Consider the following 22,668-nt stretch of genomic DNA (forward strand, 5'->3'; position numbering starts at 1 on the left):
CACAGCCGATTTGAGGGTTGGTTCCATTCGTTGTTCCACGTGGCATTGAGTTCATTTTGATAGTGATATCAAATTTTTCTGGGTCTGGCATCCAAGTCTCAGTAGATAGAAGTTGATTGACATGGTGGTATGTTCTCGGGCCATAGTTGATGGGGAATTTTAATGAAGCCGCCCGACTATGTTAGCTCGGAATAACGAGTATAGGTTTAGGTGGAGAGCAGAGTATGAACTTTTGGTCTGTTACAACCTCGACGTGATCTGACACGTCAATTTTATCTGAGTTTATCACAACCCCAAAGGCCAATTCCACTATACTGAATGTTCGAATCCAACTCCCATGGTGGGCTCTTTTACTATACGTGTGTTCACTGTCAATTATGGTTCTCTGGACCCTTTTGGTCCTAAGAGCAGCTTGCACAAGTTCTGGGATTTCTGCAATACGCTCTTTCATTTAATTTATTTCATCTTTCATCTAAGTCAGCTGCAGTAGAGTTCTTTGGTGGACTTTTATTGTTTGCAGCAGAGTGTGCATCTGGCTTCTGAGCTCACTTAACTCTGTACCTGCTTACCTGACAGAGACAAACGCTCGTTTTCGCGATTTTCACGTGGCCTTGATCTTTTTCTTGAAGGAGCCTGATTTGCTCTTCTTGACAAGAGACATTATTTTGGATCTTCAACAAACTCGTTCCCAAGGTTTTTAGTGGTTTCATGAGCTCAGTGCCCGGAAATACTGGAGTATTTTGAGAGCGTGGGGCTTTTCCAGTCTTTGTTTTTTTTACAGTTAGCTTTATCCTTGGTATTTTTAAAAAATGTCTTCTTACTCTTCTTTTCAATATAATAGCAATATTATAGTATAGTACAGTACAGTATAGTGGTTGTTTTGAACCAAGATTAATTCCGCTTGCGTTCTGTTCACTGGGTGTTACATTTCACCGGCTGTATCTTGAGTTGGGATATATATTCCTTGATGTGATACAAACTGACTTTCAAAGAACAGTCTCTGTGACAACAGGCATCCTAGTGAAATATAAGAATAAGATATGTTTTTATCGAAAATAGGACAATTAGTACTCTCACGTCGTAAAGTCTCACGCCGTAGATCCTCACACCGTAGAGTTTGCCGAAAAATTTGGTCCTTAAAATATTGTTATTTGACGATCAATACAACAACATCTCCATAGGACCAGACCCCTTCCTCCCAATTATGCCACACTCAGTGACAAAAGAAAATCACACTTGAGATGTTCCTCCACAAATATAAATACAGGAACTATAATTTTTCTGGAACTCACATCAGACAGTTAACATGGCCGCTGTCAGGATAGGTCACAGCCCACTAGTTTACTTTCAGAACGTGGCGAACAACGTCAACTTCGAGACGCAAGATTGTGAACATTTTTCAGGAGAAGCAGAAACATCTCAGCACCTCCTCTGCAAGTGCATCCAGACCATGACGCTCAGAATGAGGATAATTGGTAAACCCTACGGAGGATCTTAACAACAGTAAAATCAACCATATCTTCAAATTTGTGGAACAGTCGACAAGACTGGATAGGTAAAACTCTTTTGGGTAACCTCCTTGGATTTTTCACCAGGAACTTTCACTAAATCCCACATTAGGAACTCAACCTAGGCCCATCTACGCATAGAGACATATCTCCCAGGCTTTGACCTTGCTCGGAAGTCCCTTGTCTGCCCGCAGAAGTACTACAACGGAAGTGGGTTTGCTCTGAGCCAGGTAGCGACAGCTTCAAGACTCCAGGGGTCTGTTGCATTGATATTTATTATTTTATGATTTCGTATATACTTTGGGAGTCCTGGCGTGCAGCTAGCAGTAGTTGCATTCTATCAGCACGGCAATAAGACCTCCCTCTTAAAGTAGGAGGCCAGAAACCGTTGAGAGAGTGAGAGAGAGAGAGAGAGAGAGAGAGAGAGAGAGAGAGAGAGAGAGAGAGAGAGAGAGAGAGAGAGAGAGAGAGAGAGAGAGAGAGAGAGAGAGAGAGAGAGAGAGAGAGAGAGAGAGAGAGAGAGAGAGAGAGAGAGAGAGAGAGAGAGAGAGAGAGAGAGAGAGAGAGAGAGAGAGAGAGAGAGAGAGAGAGAGAGAGAGAGAGAGAGAGAGAGAGAGAGAGAGAGAGAGAGAGAGAGAGAGAGAGAGAGAGAGAGAGAGAGAGAGACTGTATATTCTTGCAAATACCATGAGTATGTAAAATAGCAGTATAGCAGTATACATTATACAAATAGCAATGTTAAATGTTTATTGTTTATGTATACACTATACAGTGTACATGCTCTTTGGACTTTGCTCAATTCATCGCGGTTCCCGGAAGGGAAAAAGTCTTCCTCGGCATCAATTTTCTTGATTCCAAGCACCTACAAACTTATAAATAATGGACTATCGCAGTGAAACATCATTATTTACTAATATTATTTGATATTGATAACGCTTAACCACCGGTTCAAACTTACAAGATGAAGGTATTCCTGCTTTTCCTAGTCACCGCCGCTGTTCTGTACTCCGCTACTGCAATTGAAGGTAAGAAAATATGAACGTACATTTTTTATTCAATCGGAATTAATTTCGTTGGTACAATGTAAATTTTGTATCATTAATGTAGCATATACATTATTTTAAACTAATTTCTTATTTCAGAAGATATATACAACCCCCACCCCCAACCACACCACCCACCCCCACACCCACAGCCAAACCCAGCTGCTGCACGTGCTGCTGCTGCTAAGAAGGCTGCTGCTGCTGCTGCTGTAAAGAAGGCTGCTGCTGCTGCTGCTGCTAAAAAGGCTGCTGCTGCTGCTGCTGCAAAGAAGGCTGCTGCTGCTGCTGCTGCTAAAAAGGCTGCTGCTGCTGCTGCTGCAAAGAAGGCTGCTGCTGCTGCTGCTGCAAAGAAGGCTGCTGCTGCTGCTGCTGCTAAAAAGGCTGCTGCTGCGAAGGCTGCTGCTGCTGCGAAGGCTGCTGCCGCTAAGAAGGCTGCTGATCTTAAAAAGAAAATTGAAGCTGCTGCTAAGGCTGCTGCTGCTAAAAAGGCTGCTGCTGCTAAGGCTGCTGCTGCTAAGGCTGCTGCTGCTAAGGCTGCTGCTGCTAAGGCTGCTGCTGCTAAGGCTGCTGCTGCTAAGGCTGCTGCTGCTAAGGCTGCTGCTGCTAAAGCTGCTGCTGCTAAGGCTGCTGCTGCTTCGAGGGCCCGTCAACACCCTCACCCACACCCACACCCACCCCCTCACCACGGACAGTAAGAACAGTAAGAACATAACGAAACTACAAAGGACAAGACAACGACTAAGGATAACAACACTCTACCGTTGTACTTTATTCGAGATGAAGGAACACTTACATTTTCATTTGTCAAATTTTTGTGGCATACTGTATGTTTATATTAATTTAAGATTGTGAAGTAAGCTGTTCAAACATTATACATTGAATTTTGTGTGTTTTACTTGTCTCTCTCTCTCTGTTCTGGTCAACGGTTTCTGGCCTCTTACTAAAAGATGGAGGCCTTCTCACCGTGCCCACAGAATGCAACTCCTGCTAGCTGCACGCCAGGACTCCCAAAGTATATACGAAATCATAAAATAATAAATATCAATGCAACAGACCCCTGGAGTCTTGAAGCTGTCACTACCTGTCTCAGAGCAAACCCACTTCCGTTGTAGTACTTCTGCGGGCAGACAAGGGACTTCCGAGCAAGGTCAAAGCCTGGGAGATATGTCTCTATACAGAGATGGGCCTAGGTTGAGTTCCTAGTATGGGATTTAGCGAAAGTTCCTGGCAAAGAATCCTAGGAGGTTACCCAAAAGGGTTTTCCCTATCCAGTCTTGTCGACTGTTCCACAAATTTGAAGATATGATTGTAGTTTACTGTTTTTAAGGTAGAGTTTACCAATTATCCTCATTCTGAACGTCATGATCTGGATGCACTTGCAGAGGAGGTGCTGGGATGTTTCTGCTTCTCCTGAAAAGTGTTCACAATCTTGCGTCTCGAAGTTGACGTTGTTTGCCACGTTCTGAAAATAAACTAGTGGGCTGTGACCTATCCTGAAAGCGACCATGTAAGCCATCTGATGTGAGTTCCAGAAAAATTAAAGTTCCTGCATTTATATTTGTGGAGGAACATCTCAAGTGGAATGTTCCTTTGTCACTGAGTGTGGCCTAATTGGGAGGAAGGGTTCTGGTCCTATGGGGATGTTGTTGGATTGATCGTCCCTTGCGAATTCGTCCGCTACTTCTTTACCGTATACTCCTTCATGTCCTGGAGTTCTACTCGATGAGAATACCTAGTGAGTTGAGTTGGTCTGAGATGTTCAGAACAAACCTGGAGTTAAAACTGGTGCTGTTAAGCGCTTTAAATGCAGCCTGGGAATCTGAGATCCTAAGTTATCATTAGTCCAGATACTTGCCATGTATAACGCAAATAGCGGGTACAATTTCCTCAATGAACCTGAAGAAGGAATATCTGTCCTGAAATGATACCATGTATCGTCGAGCTAAAAAATGAATCAAAAGTTCGAGTAAATCGTTAAACGTTGTATGTCCTATTTGCATCCCCTAAGCATTGCAATGATGTTTATTCCTGGTCCGGTTAGCTTTGCGTCACAGAACTAAAGAAGTCCACTATGCTTTAGTGAGCTATGCTGTCCACCAGGGTACTGTAGATCTAAGGGTTCCCCGTGTAATGGGGCAGGCTGTGAAAAAGCATCTCTGCAGGATGTCCGAGATGAACTGTTTTCGAGTGTTGAGAACTTCCGCTGTTTTACTTGTCATTTTCGCCCTTGAATTTATATCCTTAATCCAAATAATATCATATGATCACACAGCGTTATCAAGTTTGTTTATAAACCACCGCAAAAGTAATGGTAAACTTTGATCACACACATTTTTAAATCGTAACAATAAATAACATAATTGATCACAGTTGCATTTTGGAAGGTCTTAATACTTTCAACACAAAAAGTCACTTTCTTTTTTCTTTTTTTTAAAGAGAGGCTGGGCCAAGATAGCCCACGAGAGGATAGCATTCAGATGCTCTGCCTACCTCTGGGGTGTGGCAACCCTGGGGAAGGTTGCCGGTGAAATCAGAGTGAATGGTGGAGGATGGTGTAAGAAGTGATATGAGTCAAAATGATACGCTTTAAATGCCAGCTGGGTTTGGAAAAGTAAAACGAGACGAGACAGCATATGAAATAATTCTTGAAGGGGGGGGGGGGGGGGGGGGGGAGATAGCAGTTGACCAACAAACTAGGACCGATGACCGAACTTTTGAGGGGGTCCCGGACCCCAACCGCCAAACGGTGCCCGCGGGCAGCCACGCCCATATTTGGTCCAAATTAGGCCCAATTTAGCCAAATACCCTAAACATGCCCAAAATCCAGATTTCAGGTGACTGAGTTATGAGCCAAAAACCATATGACAATATTTGGGCATACGCACCAAATTTGATCGATTTTGGCCCATAAATTGGTCAAATATCAATATTTTTGAATAAAACCAACTTTATATGAAAGGTAAGCCTATTATCTATGATTATCAGCTCAGTATCTACATAACTGTGGATTCTGTGTTCAAATAATCGCAAAATATGAACAAAATTGCTTATATCTCAGTTCGCGATATTTGCAAAACTGACTTCGCTGAAAACAATAGAACTCAATAGGGTTTCAATATTTTTACATGAAATTTTCAGAATCAACGTAGAATCGCATTTCAACTTTAATTTTTGGGACAAAATTTTGAGTTAGGCCTTCAAAAAAATAATTGGATCGAGCCAAATTTTACTAAGTTGTGTTTGGCCATTCAGATTACATTTGCCCTGAAAATGAGAGTTCTCAGAAGCCTGGTCACGTGATTAGATGACCCCATTAAATTGTGAAGGCAGCCCTATTAAGGGGACATACACCAAAAGCTTTTATGCCCTGGCCCTGCTGTTAACTTCATATTAAGAAAGTATACATCAAAACAATAAGATTTGATACATTAAAAATTATTTTTGAGGACCCGCACTTTCGAAAAAATAAATATTTTCTTTTTCGAAAGTTTTGGAAATTTTGAGAAGTCTGTCACTGTAATACCGATATTTCAGTCATTTTAAACGTTTATTAACTGATTTTTTAACTGAACATTATTTACAATCCGTACAAGAAGCCCTTTAAAGGATTTTATAATTAAAATATAGATGACAAAGTTACAGACCAAACAAGGTCGAGAGAAGCAAAATTGAAATTTTTGTAAAAATCAAAGTTGTATATTTTACCATTCACCCAGGTCATAAGATATCGCTTCAAAAATTCTTGTGAGTGTAGCTGATGATCATATCCAACTTTTTGGAACAGGATTTCTCTCAATTTTGAGTTTTAAGGTATGAAATGTGGCCTCAAACGACTTAGTAAAATTCATCGTAAAAAGGGCCAAACACGGCAGATTTAAGGCTTAAAATGCCTATAACTCAAAAAGTATCAGTTTTTTGAAATAATTTTTACAGGATCGTAATCAGCTTGGTAAGACGAATCTTTTAGTACCAAATTTATAATAGTTGAGACACAAAATTTGTAAAAAAATGTGTACAATTTGTACAAAATTTATACAAGGGACCCTTGTGTTCGAGCTAGAAAATTATTTAAGACAATTTGTCTTCTAAAATCACCTTTTTGGTACGAAAAGATTCGTCTTCTCACGAAATTTCCCCGGCAACGGGGACATAGAAGAAAAAACACCGAAAATCGACCTCAAAATGACCCTCTGGTGAAATCAAACCCAGCTCGCAAATGGAGTTGAAACCTCGCCACTGTTAGCAGGGTTGTAGAAAAAGGATAGGAATAGGCTATAGCATTCTTAGAATTTTGATTTAGGCTTTAGATTTTTTATAATTAACGTCGGAAGTGAGGTAAAATAACCGTTAGAATAATGTCGTTATTTTAGCAAAGGTTTACTGCGCTGTTGCGTAGCAACGTTAAAATGCACGTGCGCGAGCAAAAACATCTTAACTACGCGCGTTGTTATGCTGTATGAGTATTGCTGAAAGCACAGTGTAAGGCCTACACGGACCGCCTCTAACTAGCCAATCCCTGTTTACATGCCGTGTAGCAGGGGACTAGAAAGAGCTAAACTAGTAAGCGGGGCATAGCCAATACACTATACTCCCATCATTGAGTATATTACCAACCAGAAGGAAAATTTCCTTATGTTTGGAATCTACCAAGACGAAAGTTGTACAATCCAGCGAAATTCCGAAGAATCATTCCAGTAGACTAGGCGCATTGCAACCACAGCCACGGAAATACTTATGAGTATTGCTGAAAGCACAGTGTAAGGCCTACACGGACCGCCTCTAACTAACTACGTCATAATTTCAAAACTAGCTCACATTTACGCTCACGCTTTGACTTATATTCATAACTTTGGTTGTGATTGGTATTTTTTGATGCGGTAAAAAGTATCGTTTTGGGAATCCGAATACTAACAACGCTGTCGCCATTGTTAGATAAATTCCATTATGTCTACAGTATAACAGAGCTATATGATGAAGAGAAATTAAAGCATAACTGATTTTTAAAATTTCCTCGAACAAAGCTTTGTCAAGAACACACGATCCTAAGGATATCTTGGTGCTGTCAAGTCGGGGCAATATTGCAAAGAATCCCGTGTTCAAGGATTGTCTTCATAACTAGCTATTACTTATTTTCATAGCAATCAATTTTCATATAATAATTTCATATAATGATAATAATTTTGAATTAACGTTTTGTCAACCTACGTAAATATCCATTTATTAACCTATTTGATTTAGGATCTAAAGTCATTTGATAGATTATGTCATTTTACCAATTTCATTCAGCACAAATTTCCCTTTTTATTTATCACAATTCTTTCATACGTAAAAACTTCAATTTGAACAGATCTATCAAATGAGACGATGAGGGACCTGACATTTACCGAAATGATTCAAATGTGTAATTCATATATTTTCAGTGAAGCAGGGTTCGGGAACTAAAGCATATTTGTTGGATTGTTTGACCATTGACTAGCGATGACCGATAAATACCTATATATATTTATAACTTTGGTTGTGATTGAAATTTTTTGATGCGGTAAAAAGTATTGTTTTGGGGCTATATGATGAAGAGAAATTAAAACATAACTGATGCTTAAAATTTCCTCGAACAAAGCTTTCGACTAGCGGCGGGTTTCTAGTAATTATATAATTTAGCGGCCAAATTCCAAGGTTTGCAATGCAAAATTCAGAATTTGGCCGCCAAATTTTTTTAAAGGCCTAATTCAAAATTCCAAAGGGTATAATATATAATGTTCAATGATTATTATAATTTCCTGCCCATGAACAGCAAAACCGGCCGGTAGATTTATATTGAACATGAACGTGATCGGTATAACGACACTCAATAGTGTATAACTTTCAACAATTGTATTGTAAATTTACAGGTGTTCGTGAACCGTTTCAGAGTTTAAAACAACAATTCATGAGACCTAGAACAACGTAAGAACAAATTAAACGCGTTAAGGGATATCAGATACAAAACAAACAAAAAAGCTTAAAGTCATCAAAGACCCGACAGAATATTTGCCAAAAACCTGGTTTCCATACATCTTAGCTGTTATTTGGTTTTGACTTTTGAAGTTTTTATTAACTGGGGACCTCAGGCTTATAACGTGTTTGGCGGATTGACACTCAAACTGGCTAGAGCTATTCGGTAAGGTTTTGAGGCTCTACGGCGTGAGACTCTACAGCTTTGTGTGCATACGTTGGCCATCTTGGTTACTTTTATACAAGCTTGCTTCACTGTCTTGTACAATGTGTGACGTATGGATTAATTTTCTTATTTTACTGCATTTGTAAGTGTTGTAATTGTATTTAAAGCTATTATTTATCCTATGTCAAAACAGGACATCTCACTATACTCCAGTTTACGATCCCTGATAGAATTTTAAAATAAGAGCCGATGTACACAAGCTTAAGTATATTAAATATATTAAATAATAGAAATAAGTTGTAGAATTACTGTGTAGTACATTGTCTGAAGACTTTTACTCGGACTGTTTCCTGTTTATGACATTTCTAAACTATATTAGTGAAGCTTCACTTGCATACTGAGTTCACACTGAAATTGTTCAATTCAGGAAGATAGATCATGAATTACTATTAAAGTGCTATAGTGCAACAGTGTCAGTAAATTATTGCACTAGATTGCTAAAAATCAAGGGTGGCTTGCAATAGGATGCAGTTGGGCTGGGAATTTTTGTAAAGTTCCACAGGGTATAATACATGATGTTCAATGAAACAAATTTAGTATAATTTTCTGCCCATGAACAGCAAAACCGGCCGGTAGATTTATATTGAACATGAACGTGATCAGTATAACGACACTCAATAGTGTATAACTTTCAACAATTGTATTGTAAATTTACAGGTGTTCGTGAACCGTTTCAGAGTTTAAAACAACAATTCATGAGACCTAAAACCAACGTAAGAACAAATTAAACACGTTAAGGGATCTCAGATACAAAACAAACAAAAAAGCTTAAAGTCATCAAAGACCCGACAGAATATTTGCCAAAAACCTGGTTTCCATACATCTTACGCCCCAGTTCCATAGCCGGATATTATGCCAAATTATTAGACGGAGGTCCATTTCCCGTAGATCATTTCTCGGAGATTAATTCCCGGAGACCAACGTGCGCGGGCGAATTAGTTGTCTTTCCGAAAAGATATAACAAATTTGGTAATGTGAAAATTCTCACAGTCTCTAGAAAACAATGGCACAAAAAATATTAAAATCCGAGCAAGTTTATTTTTATCGTGCACCCCCCAGTAGATGGTCTCCGGATAAGGTTATGGAACTGCAAACCGGAGAAATATCCGGAGAAATATCAAATGTATGCGAAAATTAACCTTCATTTGAAACAAATTAACATGAAAATTTTTCGATTTGACATATATTTCTCGAATGTGTGGTGATAGTAAGTCATACCAAAAATAATTATATCAATCGGGCACTCAGAGACTCATTGACTGGGCTAACTATAAAGGCCAACGTATGCACACAAAGCTGTAGAGTCTCACGCCGTAGAGCCTCAAAACCTTACCGAATAGCTCTAGCCAGTTTGAGTGTCAATCCGCCAAACACGTTATAAGCCTGAGGTCCCCAGTTAATAAAAACTTCAAAAGTCAAAACCAAATAACAGCTAAGATGTATGGAAACCAGGTTTTTGGCAAATATTCTGTCGGGTCTTTGATGACTTTAAGCTTTTTTGTTTGTTTTGTATCTGAGATCCCTTAACGTGTTTAATTTGTTCTTACGTTGGTTTTAGGTCTCATGAATTGTTGTTTTAAACTCTGAAACGGTTCACGAACACCTGTAAATTTACAATACAATTGTTGAAAGTTATACACTATTGAGTGTCGTTATACTGATCACGTTCATGTTCAATATAAATCTACCGGCCGGTTTTGCTGTTCATGGGCAGAAAATTATACTAAATTTGTTTCATTGAACATCATGTATTATACCCTGTGGAACTTTACAAAAATTCCCAGCCCAACTGCATCCTATTGCAAGCCACCCTTGATTTTTAGCAATCTAGTGCAATTATTTACTGTTACACTATAGCACTTTAATAGTAATTCATGATCTATCTTCCTGAATTGAACAATTTCAGTGTGAACTCAGTATGCAAGTGAAGCTTCACTAATATAGTTTAGAAATGTCATAAACAGGAAACAGTCCGAGTAAAAGTCTTCAGACAATGTACTACCCAGTAATTCTACAACTTATTTCTATTATTTAATATATTTAATATACTTAAGCTTGTGTACATCGGCTCTTATTTTAAAATTCTATCAGGGATCGTAAACTGGAGTATAGTGAGATGTCCTGTTTTGACATTGGATAAATAATAGCTTTAAATACAACACTTACAAATGCAGTAAAATAAGAAAATTAACTAATTGATTTACAACTCAAATAGTTGGAGTCCTAAGAAAGCAACCATGGAGAAAATGGACACACTCCATCGTAGACACCTCAGGTCCATTTTAAACATCAAATGGCCTAAAGGTATGATAAGCAACAAAGCATTGTATGAAAGGTGCAAAGTTGAAAAGTTATCCAAGCGTATTGAACACCAGCGGTGGAAGATGTTTGGACACATTCTCAGGAGTATGGAGAACACCCCAGCCCAAACGGCTCTCTCTTTTGCTATTGAATCAGATAATTTATTCATTGGTAGATTGGGGAGACCTAGAATGAACTTGTTATCGGTTTTAAGAGGTGATTTAAGTAGTAGAAATTTGCAAATGGACAACTTGCATGAATTGAACGAAATTAGAGATATAGCTGCATGCAACAGATGTTGGGAAAATCTTTTTCAAGGGTACAGTTTACCGCATTAAGGTATTTTTAAGAATCATTTTTGTCGGTAAGATCCTGTTTTATAATAATAATAATCCATACGTCACACATTGTACAAGACAGTGAAGCAAGCTTGTATAAAAGTAACCAAGATCGCAAATTTCTACGAAGGTACCTGGTTTGAATAGTACCTCAGAGACATTTACATTTTATTTTTGAGATTCAAGCAAATTAAGGATGTTCAAAGGGTGCAAGATGTTCAGCTCGTCAAAATACCGGTGGAAATTATTTCGTAAGCCCTAAAATGACTCGTCCAGATCCAGTCTTATCCTTAAACTGGACATAACTCACTAATTATAGCTCAAGCTGAACTAGCTCTGAATTGTCGGATTAACACCCTTGAATCTGACCTCTAGCTCGCCATTGTTGAGATTCAAGCAAATCGAGGATGTTCAAAGAGTGCAGGATGTTCAATAAACACTTTCTGTAGATGTCTCTGAGGTACTATTCAAAACCAGGTACCTTCGTAGAAATTGGCCATCTTAGTCACTTTTAATAATTTATACAAGTGACCAAGATGGTCTCTTCACTGTTTTGTACAATGTGTGACGTGTGGATTAATTTTCTTATTTTACTGCATTTTGTAAGTGTTATATTTAGAGCTATTATTTATCCACTGTCAAAACAGAACAGTTTACGATCCCTGATAGACTTTTAAAATAAGAGCCGATGTACACAAACTTAAGTTCTTAATCACAATGCTGGCAAGCATGAGGCCGTTGCCATTATATTCACAGTATTAATATAGCTATTAGATTTAGTATTATTAATTATATACATATAATATATATACATATATGTACATATATATTATATACTTATAACTACTATAATATATGATAGCTATTATTATATATAGATACTAGAAAGCCCGTGGTAACAGGGACGAAGCTAGTAGTATTCTTTGAAAGAAAGTTTTAATCGCATCAAAAAATATCCATATCAACCGAAGATACAGCCGATTTAAATATAAAACACTTTAAACACAACGTAATTACCACAAAACCGATCAAAATGACGTTAAAACAACCTTTGCACGTGAATGTGTGCATTAAAACACCGTTGCTATGGAACCTTTTGGTTGTTAATTAAATTCCTATTTTTCATCTAATTTGCACGTGGGCGGTCGTACAGACATACAGACAGAAATAATTCTCTGAATTATAGTAGAGATTAGCTATTACATATTAATGGTTGCTTTTGGGCAGTTTGTGCCTTAACCGTGCCTTAACCGTGCGTTAACCGTGCGTTAACCGTGCCTTAAGAACCGTGCCTTATGTAACCCTTGTGCCTTAACCGTGCCTTAACCGTGCCTTAACCGTGCCTTAACTGTGCCTTAACCGTGCCTTATAACCGTGCGTTAACCGTGTTATTGAATCTGACCTCTAGCTCGCCATTGTTGAGATTCAAGCAAATCGAGGATGTTCAAAGAGTGCAGGATGTTCAATAAACACTTTCTGTAGATGTCTCTGAGGTACTATTCAAAACCAGGTACCTTCGTAGAAATTGGCCATCTTAGTCACTTTTAATAATTTATACAAGTGACCAAGATGGTCTCTTCACTGTTTTGAACAACATGTGTGACGTGTGGATTAATTTTCTTATTTTACTGCATTTTGTAATTGTTGTATTTAGAGCTATTATTTATCCACTGTCAAAACAGAACAGTTTACGATCCCTGATAGACTTTTAAAATAAGAGCCGATGTACACAAACTTAAGTTCTTAATCACAATGCTGGCAAGCATGAGGCCGTTGCCATTATATTCACAGTATTAATATAGCTATTAGTATTATTAATTATATACATATAATATATATACATATATGTACATATATATTATATACTTATAACTACTATAATATATGATAGCTATTATTATATATAGATATTAGCTATTACATATTAATGGTTGCTTTTGGGCAGTTTGTGCCTTAACCGTGCCTTAACCGTGCCGTTAACCGTGCGTAACATGCGTTAACCGTGCCTTAAGAACCGTGCCTTATGTAACCCTTGTGCCTTAACCGTGCCTTAACCGTGCCTTAACCGTGCCTTAACTGTGCCTTAACCGTGCCTTATAACCGTGCGTTAACCGTGTTATTGAATCTGACCTCTAGCTCGCCATTGTTGAGATTCAAGCAAATCGAGGATGTTCAAAGAGTGCAGGATGTTCAATAAACACTTTCTGTAGATGTCTCTGAGGTACTATTCAAAACCAGGTACCTTCGTAGAAATTGGCCATCTTGGTCACTTTTAATAATTTATACAAGTGACCAAGATGGTCTCTTCACTGTTTTGAACAACATGTGTGACGTGTGGATTAATTTTCTTATTTTACTGCATTTTGTAAGTGTTGTATTTAGAGCTATTATTTATCCACTGTCAAAACAGAACAGTTTACGATCCCTGATAGACTTTTAAAATAAGAGCCGATGTACACAAACTTAAGTTCTTAATCACAATGCTGGCAAGCATGAGGCCGTTGCCATTATATTCACAGTATTAATATAGCTATTAGTATTATTAATTATATACATATAATATATATACATATATGTACATATATATTATATACTTATAACTACTATAATATATGATAGCTATTATTATATATAGATATTAGCTATTACATATTAATGGTTGCTTTTGGGCAGTTTGTGCCTTAACCGTGCCTTAACCGTGCCTTAACCGTGCGTTAACCGTGCCTTAAGAACCGTGCCTTATGTAACCCTTGTGCCTTAACCGTGCCTTAACCGTGCCTTAACCGTGCCTTAACTGTGCCTTAACCGTGCCTTATAACCGTGCGTTAACCGTGTTATTGAATCTGACCTCTAGCTCGCCATTGTTGAGATTCAAGCAAATCGAGGATGTTCAAAGAGTGCAGGATGTTCAATAAACACTTTCTGTAGATGTCTCTGAGGTACTATTCAAAACCAGGTACCTTCGTAGAAATTGGCCATCTTAGTCACTTTTAATAATTTATACAAGTGACCAAGATGGTCTCTTCACTGTTTTGAACAACATGTGTGACGTGTGGATTAATTTTCTTATTTTACTGCATTTTGTAATTGTTGTATTTAGAGCTATTATTTATCCACTGTCAAAACAGAACAGTTTACGATCCCTGATAGACTTTTAAAATAAGAGCCGATGTACACAAACTTAAGTTCTTAATCACAATGCTGGCAAGCATGAGGCCGTTGCCATTATATTCACAGTATTAATATAGCTATTAGTATTATTAATTATATACATATAATATATATACATATATGTACATATATATTATATACTTATAACTACTATAATATATGATAGCTATTATTATATATAGATATTAGCTATTACATATTAATGGTTGCTTTTGGGCAGTTTGTGCCTTAACCGTGCCTTAACCGTGCCTTAACCGTGCGTTAACCGTGCCTTAACCATGCGTTAACCGTGCCTTAAGAACCGTGCCTTATGTAACCCTTGTGCCTTAACCGGGCCTTAACCGTGCCTTAACCGTGCCTTAACTGTGCCTTAACCGTGCCTTAACCGTGCGTTAACCGTGTTATGCCGCGCCGCACTACTGAATTGCCGCCGAATGGCTTGTAAAGTTAACACTGAAATGCAGGACCGCCGGACCGGGGTAGTTTGATAAAAAAAAAGGTTTCCATAAAGCTAGAAATCACTGATGCTTTAAGCATGGACTATTTCATGCACGAAAACCCATTTGACAAAGATGATACGTGATATTAGACACTGATCATGTACACATATTTTAACATTTTTACCGCTTAACGACTGCTTTTCTTACTTATACTGTATAAAAAATGGATTTAAAAATTATTTGCTGAAATAAAAAAACGTCGGATTTTTGATGGTTTTGAATGCCTTCTAGTGTTCATATTAATGTCCGACGTCCGTTCATAATTATTTTCGTTCATTTAATGTCCGTCCAAATAAGGTCCGATAAAGTAAGTCTATCAGTACTTTTATTCAAATTTCTGATTGTTTCTGAATAGACTCAGTGAAGACAAATTCTTAATCTCAATAAATTTAATAGATTTGTAGTGTTGTACTTGTAATTAGTTTAAACTAATTACAACACTACACATTTATTACATTTATTGAGAATATGAGTATGACGTAGAAATGTCGATACGTTATTCAGCTATTTATTTCCATTAGAATTTGTCTTCGCTGAGTCTATTCAGAAAAAATTCAGAAATTTGAATAAAAGAACTATCAAATCACGAGACTCAATAACACTACACGAATCCACCAGATTAGTCTGTCAGTAGTTATAGTCGAAGGAGTTCGAAGGGAATAACGCAGTGTGATCGATGATCATATGATATTATTTGAATTATGGATATAAATTCAAGGGCGAAAATGACAAGTAAGACACACAAAATTCAATGCATAATGTTTGAACAGCTTACTTCACAATCTCAAATGAATATAAACATACAGATATGCCACAAAAAGTTGACAAATGAAAATGTAAGTGTTCCATCATATCGAGTAAAGTACAACGGTAGAGTGTTGTTATTCTCAATCGTTGTATTGTCCTTTGTAGTTTCGTTATGTTCTTACTGTTCTTACTGTCCTCGGCGTCCGTGGTGTCCGTGATGGTGGTGATGGTGGTGGTGTGGGTGATGGTGGTGACGGTGTCCGTGATGGTGGTGACGGTGTCCGTGGTGTCTTCTAGCCCTCCTAACAGCGGCAGCGCGTGCAGCAGCACGTCTCTTAGCGGCAGCAGCACGTTTCCTAGCAGCAGCACGTTTCCTAGCAAGAGCAGCACGTCTCTTAGCGGCAGCAGCACGTTTCCTAGCAGCAGCAGCAGCACGTTTCCTAGCAAGAGCAGCACGTCTCTTAGCGGCAGCAGCACGTTTCCTAGCAGCAGCAGCAGCACGTTTCCTAGCAGCAGCAGCACGTCTCTTAGCAGCAGCAGCACGTTTCCTAGCAGCAGCTACTCTCCTAGCAGCAGCAGCACGTGCACGGTTGAGACGGTGGTGTTGGTGATGGTGATGGCGATGGTGTGGGTGTGGGTGATGGTGATGGTGATGGCGAGGGCGACGGTGATGGTGATGGTGGTGGAAGTCGTCAACTTCTGAAATAAGACACGTTTAAAATTATGTATTATATGCTATATATATATATGCTACATTAATGATACAAAATTTATATTTCCGGAATGAACCGTAGTTCTGAATTGATCAATATTTTATCAAAGAAATAATTTCCAATTGAATAAAACATCTACGTTCATATTTTCTTACCTTCAGTTGCAGTAGCGGAGTACAGAACAGCGGCGGTGACTAGGAAAAGCAGGAATACCTTCATCTTGTAAGTTTGAACCGGCGGTTAAGCGTTATCAATCTCAACTAATATTTGTAAATAATGATGTTTCACTGCAATGGTCGATTATTTATAGGTGGTTGAAATAAAATAGATTGATGCAGAGAGACTTTTTCCTTCCGGGAATCGATAGATTTAGCAAAGATTATATGTATAGTGTATAGTGTATAGTGTATAGTGTATAATGAATACATAAACATTTAAAGATTTAACATTGTTATTTGTATACCTTATCGGATCTTATTTGACCGGACTTTAAATGAACGTACATAATTATGAACGGACATAAAAATGAACGCTCGAAGGCATTAAAAATCATTAAAAATCCGAATTCATTAATCTTTATTGGCGTTTTTAAAATTTTAGCAGATAATTTGTAAATTAATTTTTCATACAATGAGCAAGGAAGGCAGTCGTTAAGCAATAAAAAAGTCAAAATATCTGTAGATCAGTGTCTAATGTATATGATTATGAAAGTAGTGTAAAAACAACAGATACGAAATATGTTACGACCAGATTTGATGATCATATCACAGGTCATCTTCCTCAAATGGGTTATCGTGCATTAAATATCCCATGCTTAAAGTTAAAGCATCATATCACTATCAGTAATACCTACTTTTCGAAAACAATATTTATCTGACAACCTTGGTCCTGCATTTCAGTTTAAACTTTTACAAGATGTGGAGGTAAATAATAACTCCGAAGAAGTGAACGAGGAAGCCAAAGATCAAGAAAGTGATCATGCCATAATGTGATACTTAGAATATTTAAATTGTATAATAGCTCGTTTTTTATTGATCCAATGATATACAGTCCTAATCCGATGATAGAAATTACATGAATTGAGTGAAATTAAAAAGTTGTCATATCCTAAACATGAGTTGAGAGTTCGCAGTGAAATAATTTTGAAAAAAAATCTCAACGGAGTTTAACTTGGACGGACCTTAAACGGACGGACTTTATTTCAACGGACATTAAAATGAACGCTAGGACCTCCTGCGTTCAATAAATGTCCGTTCAAATAAGGTCCAATAAGGTATTGCTTTTGTATATACAGGGTAGCCCATAAGTACCTGTCCAGTGCCCACACGCAACCCTTTAATAACCCACGTAATTCCTGTCAGAATTGCACACAAAGTTTTGGTTTGCTGCAAGCTGCAATTTAACCGAGTTATGACCCTTTTAAGATCTTGCAGATACGTGATCTCTGCACTTAATCAGTGATTTCGTCACTTCAATTATCAAACCAAATACCTATATCTAGAAACTTTGGAGTTCCTAGCTGAAAGTGCTCACAATAGTGAAAAAAAGGGAGTGGCGTGCCAAACTCACTTCCATTGTAGTACTTCTGCGGGCAGACAAGGGACTTCCGAGCAAGGTCAAAGCCTGGGAGATATATATCTCCATGCGGAGATGGGCCTAGGTTGAGTTCCTAGTGTATGATTTAGCGAAAGTTTCTGGTGAAGAATCCAAGGAGGTTACCCAAAAGAGTTTTCCCTATCCAGTCTTGTCGACTGTTCCACAAATTTAAAGATATGGTTGAGTTTACTGGGCGGCGCTCAGCCTGTCATTCCGCCGAATCTTTATTATGACATAATAGCCTGGGGTCCCCAGGTAAGGTTGAGTTTACTGTTGTTAAGATCCTCCGTAGGGTTTACCAATTATCCTCATTCTGAGTGTCATATGATCTGATCTCTGATGCTTTTACAGAGGAGGTGCTGGGATGTTTCTGCTTCTCCTGAAAAGTGTTCACAATCTTGCGTCTCGAGGTTGACGTTGTTTGCCACGTTCTGAAAGTATACTAGTGGGCTGTGACATATCCTGACAGCGACCATGTTAGCCATCTGATGTGAGTTCCAGAAAAATTAAAGTTCCTGTATTTATATTTGTGGAGGTACCTCTCAAGTGTGATTTTCCTTTGTCATGCTGAGTGTGGCCTAATTGGGAGAAAGGGTTCTGGTCCTATGGGGATGTTGTTTGGTTGATCGTCCCTTGCGAATTTTCCGCTAACAGACAAATCCGTCTGAAAAAATCGATCTGCTGACACACGAAGCTTTCAGAGGATTTTTGACGTTTTTGAGTCCTAATAGGTGCCCTCTATGGCTGACCAACTTTTCCAAACTTTTCCACGTGTCTTAAGGCCACTTTTTGCCACTTTACCACTTTTTACCACCTTTCTTGTTTGTCGAATATCTTTAGTTGTGAACATCTTAAAAGGTTGTGGATCAATTGAGTGTGTTCATATTACCATGAAGAAAAACTTTTGTTCTAACAATTTTTACGTCAGAGAATCATTTAATTGGATAATTATCAATTAGCTAATTAGCAAAATTCTAAAAATTTTTTATTGGCTCAAAATGATCGGAATAGCTTAAAACACGGAGAAAAGTAGTTTTTAGAAAAACTTTGAAAATTTTTCACTTACATTTTTTTTCGAGACTTCGAAAAATTTCGAAAATTCAAAATATTTTTTTCCGCCAAAAGTGATCAAATCGCATGAAACGCGGGGAAAAATGCTTTTTTTAAAAAACTTAGTGAATTTTTCGTTTCAAGAATACTTAAATCACCAATATTTGTAGTTGGAGTTCAGCAAATCGCGTAGGGCCTGTCGTGATATCATGGATCGCTTAGGTTCCACCAGGATCTGGTAGTCCTCATAATTCTGCGGCCTCTATGTGTCGTCATCTCGCACAACTCTTTAAGAATCTTGTGGATTTGGCATGTGAAAATTTGCAGCCTTCCAGACATTGATTGGGTTAACGAGGTGTCGTACGTCACCTCAAGATCGGGTGACAGGGGGCTGACCAGGCCAGAACCCAATTGATTGGGCCTGAGGTCACGTGATTATGAGCCTGAGGTCACGTGACTATGATGTCACCAGACCTTCCTCTCCGTTTCCCGCTCATTGGACCAGGTGAGCTTGCATGCATGTGAATGTGGGTGTAAGTATAGCTGTACTGTAGTTTATACCTAATTAAACCCCTATAGAAACCGACAATTTATTTTCTGGCAGAAAGCTAGAAATTTACCAAAATATCGTCATTGTTTTAAATTTATTTTGATGACCATTCCTGACCTAAAATCGCACGAGAAATCGATTAAACTTGGTTTCAGAACTCAACAATGCTTCCTTATGCCTCAAAATCCATGTTTTATCGATACAATCAACATATCGATCCTGTAGTTCAACTAAATACTTAAAGGGTTCAAGTATAGTTACGCGGTAGACAAACTAAAACAAAATTGTAGGTTTATAACCTACCAGGACGTGTGCCGAGTTAAGCTCGAGTCGAAGGTAATATTTGGAACAAATATTTTACGAGTATCACCCGTTAAATAAACTTATATGTATAAAAACCTTGTGTTATGTGGCAGTTGTATTGCAATTTGTGCAATTTCAGTTGGGCAGCTTTTTTAAAGTGTCTGTTATTTCAATTTTCGTAAACCTACTACCTGGGAATGTAATGAAATAAAAAGGTGACCATCTTTGGTTATTACTAGCACTTTGCAAATCCAGCAGATCTACTTTCGTAAAATATTTTGTTAACGATTTCTAATATAATTCAAGTTGCGCTGGTGAGGCTAAATGCTAAAAGTGAGTCGGCGATTGGTACAGTATAAATGGAAAAGACAATTACTTTTTATATTAATATAATGTTTTATTTTATAAGGTTATTTATGAATTTATTCGAGAAATAATCTGGAAGTATTATCGGCATCTTTTCACACATATATATTATATGACTACGAGCACATACACAGTTGCCAATAAGCTGTACACAGCAGGGTTTTAGCGTAATAATCGATCTTTTAGAATGTTCTAGTATGAGTGTAGAATAGCCATAAGAGCTGAGTGTAAGATTAGGTAGGATTAGTGTATAGCTTTTGGATGGTTTTGCGGAGTAAGACACGCGTTAGTAGGGTGCATTAGTTAACAATGTGTGGCCAATTGCAACAGCTTATTCTACTGATAGAATATATCGACCAATGGCAGCAGTTTTAATTAAGATTACCTAATAATATAAGAATGCCTCTCAAAACAGCATTTGTTAACAACAACCAAGCTGTTGAGAGGCAAGTGGCGCTTATGTCAACCTGTGGTAAGAAAGTGGTAGGGGAGGATAGGAAATCTGGGCAACAAATTGCTGTCGCAGAGCACAGACAGCAAACGAAAAAGCAGAAGAAGTGAAGGTACAATAAATCAGATATATTGTATTTCCTAAGTGGCTCACAAGTAGGAGCTCATCCATTATTTCTTGTATTGTCACAAAAAACGTCTTAACTCGGCACACGTCCTGGTAGGTTATAAACCTACAATTTTGTTTTAGTTTGTCTACCGCGTAACTATACTTGAACCCTTTAAGTATTAAGTTGAACTACAGGATCGATATGTTGATTGTATCGATAAAACATGGATTTTGAGGCATAAGGAAGCATTGTTGAGTTCTGAAACCAAGTTTAATCGATTTCTCGTGCGATTTTAGGTCAGGAATGGTCATCAAAATAAATTTAAAACAATGACGATATTTTGGTAAATTTCTAGCTTTCTGCCAGAAAATAAATTGTCGGTTTCTATAGGGGTTTAATTAGGTATAAACTACAGTACAGCTATACTTACACCCACATTCACATGCATGCAAGCTCACCTGGTCCAATGAGCGGGAAACGGAGAGGAAGGTCTGGTGACGTCATAGTCACGTGACCTCAGGCTCATAATCACGTGACCTCAGGCCCAATCAATTGGGTTCTGGCCTGGTCAGCCCCCTGTCACCCGATCTTGAGGTGACGTACGACACCTCGTTAACCCAATCAATGTCTGGAAGGCTGCAAATTTTCACATGCCAAATCCACAAGATTCTTAAAGAGTTGTGCGAGATGACGACACATAGAGGCCGCAGAATTATGAGGACTACCAGATCCTGGTGGAACCTAAGCGATCCATGATATCACGACAGGCCCTACAAATCGCGGCAGATTTTAGTAATCAGGAATTACTAAGTGGAAAGGTCTGAAACTGAAAAACGTTAACCATACGATATAATTATAAGAGTTTCATAACTAATTACAATACAGCCTTATCGATTTTTAAAGAAACTGCACCAATGGTACAGTCAAGATCGAAAGACCAAACGATAGCCTGCTGTACTGTCATTTTATTGATTTCAATGATGAATCAGTGTGGTTAAGATAATCACATTTGTAATAAATAAAACCTCTCTGTACCGTCAATTGTGCTAATCTAAACCGGCCTACCTGGATTACCAGACCTCTTCTTTTCCTCAACAATCAAACCAAGTTGTTCATATCGCATTTGGTGGGCGATGTAATTACATATCGAGCTGTATTCAATTACAATACGACACAATACGTGTATATTATTATATGGCTCTTAATGAGGTTTATGAAACGCTTAATACCGTGAGACACCCGGTATAGAGACGTTTTACAGTTAATCACGAAAAAGTATACTGGCCTCATGGCTCATTTACAGTTCGAAGAAGGCAAGAACAGACCAGGGAAACTAAGGAACAGCCAGGTGCAGGAAGCAAGTGTAAATACTCCTTCCGACATATTCTACTGTGACTTGTTTTGTATTGTACTGTATACCGCTTCATTTGCTATGCGGGATAAAATCACCCCCATATGTCAGGGTCGGCTAAAAGTAAAATCAACAAGGGTAACATACGGGCAAGGATAAGATTTAGATACGAGCGTCGGGCAAGGGGTGGTACTGGTAAAGAACCGGTAATAATTCATTCAGTGAAATGTTCCACGAGAGTCAGGATATTTTGGAAATTGCTAATAGAGACAGATCCTGATCAGGAAGGATTGTTAATGTTATTGAGGATGTTGATTTGAAATCCGGACGTTGTGAAGTAAAAATACAGGTTCT

At 38.2% G+C, this 22,668-nt stretch overlaps 2 protein-coding genes across 2 annotated transcripts; one reads left to right on the forward strand and one right to left on the reverse strand.

Annotated features, from left to right (window-relative positions):
- Positions 1-1,306: 1,306 nt before the first annotated feature.
- LOC134821632 (tol-Pal system protein TolA-like) lies at positions 1,307-3,246 on the forward strand. Its single transcript, XM_063832334.1, has 5 exons — positions 1,307-1,475; positions 1,665-1,738; positions 2,470-2,533; positions 2,651-2,841; positions 2,875-3,246. Exons 1-5 carry the CDS (start codon positions 1,307-1,309, stop codon positions 3,244-3,246), a joined length of 870 nt encoding a protein of 289 aa, XP_063688404.1.
- An 878-nt stretch (positions 3,247-4,124) lies between these two features.
- Positions 4,125-16,813, reverse strand: LOC134821633 (histone H1, gonadal-like). Its single transcript, XM_063832335.1, has 3 exons — positions 16,694-16,813; positions 16,133-16,524; positions 4,125-4,283 (listed from the first exon to the last, which is right to left on the reverse strand). Exons 1-3 carry the CDS (start codon positions 16,755-16,757, stop codon positions 4,125-4,127), a joined length of 615 nt encoding a protein of 204 aa, XP_063688405.1. The 5' UTR covers positions 16,758-16,813.
- Positions 16,814-22,668: the final 5,855 nt, after the last annotated feature.

This window comes from Bolinopsis microptera, chromosome 10, assembly GCF_026151205.1.
Source record: "Bolinopsis microptera isolate Bmic1 chromosome 10, MBARI_Bmic_1.0, whole genome shotgun sequence".
In the NCBI taxonomy this organism is placed as follows: Eukaryota; Metazoa; Ctenophora; class Tentaculata; order Lobata; family Bolinopsidae; genus Bolinopsis; species Bolinopsis microptera.

Bases quoted from the DNA above. Each gene is read 5' to 3' on its own strand.
- LOC134821633 (XM_063832335.1), bottom strand. From the start codon at position 16,757: ATGAAGGTATTCCTGCTTTTCCTAGTCACCGCCGCTGTTCTGTACTCC. The intron at 16,525-16,693 runs GTAAGAAAATAT...GTCTTATTTCAG, and splicing joins CTCCGCTACTGCAACTGAAG to AAGTTGACGACTTCCACCAC. The intron at 4,284-16,132 runs GTTAGGAGGGCT...TCAACTCACTAG, and splicing joins CTGCTGCACGCGCTGCCGCT to GTATTCTCATCGAGTAGAAC.
- LOC134821632 (XM_063832334.1), top strand. From the start codon at position 1,307: ATGGCCGCTGTCAGGATAGGTCACAGCCCACTAGTTTACTTTCAGAAC. The intron at 1,739-2,469 runs GTAGCGACAGCT...CAAACTTACAAG, and splicing joins GTGGGTTTGCTCTGAGCCAG to ATGAAGGTATTCCTGCTTTT. The intron at 2,534-2,650 runs GTAAGAAAATAT...TTCTTATTTCAG, and splicing joins CTCCGCTACTGCAATTGAAG to AAGATATATACAACCCCCAC.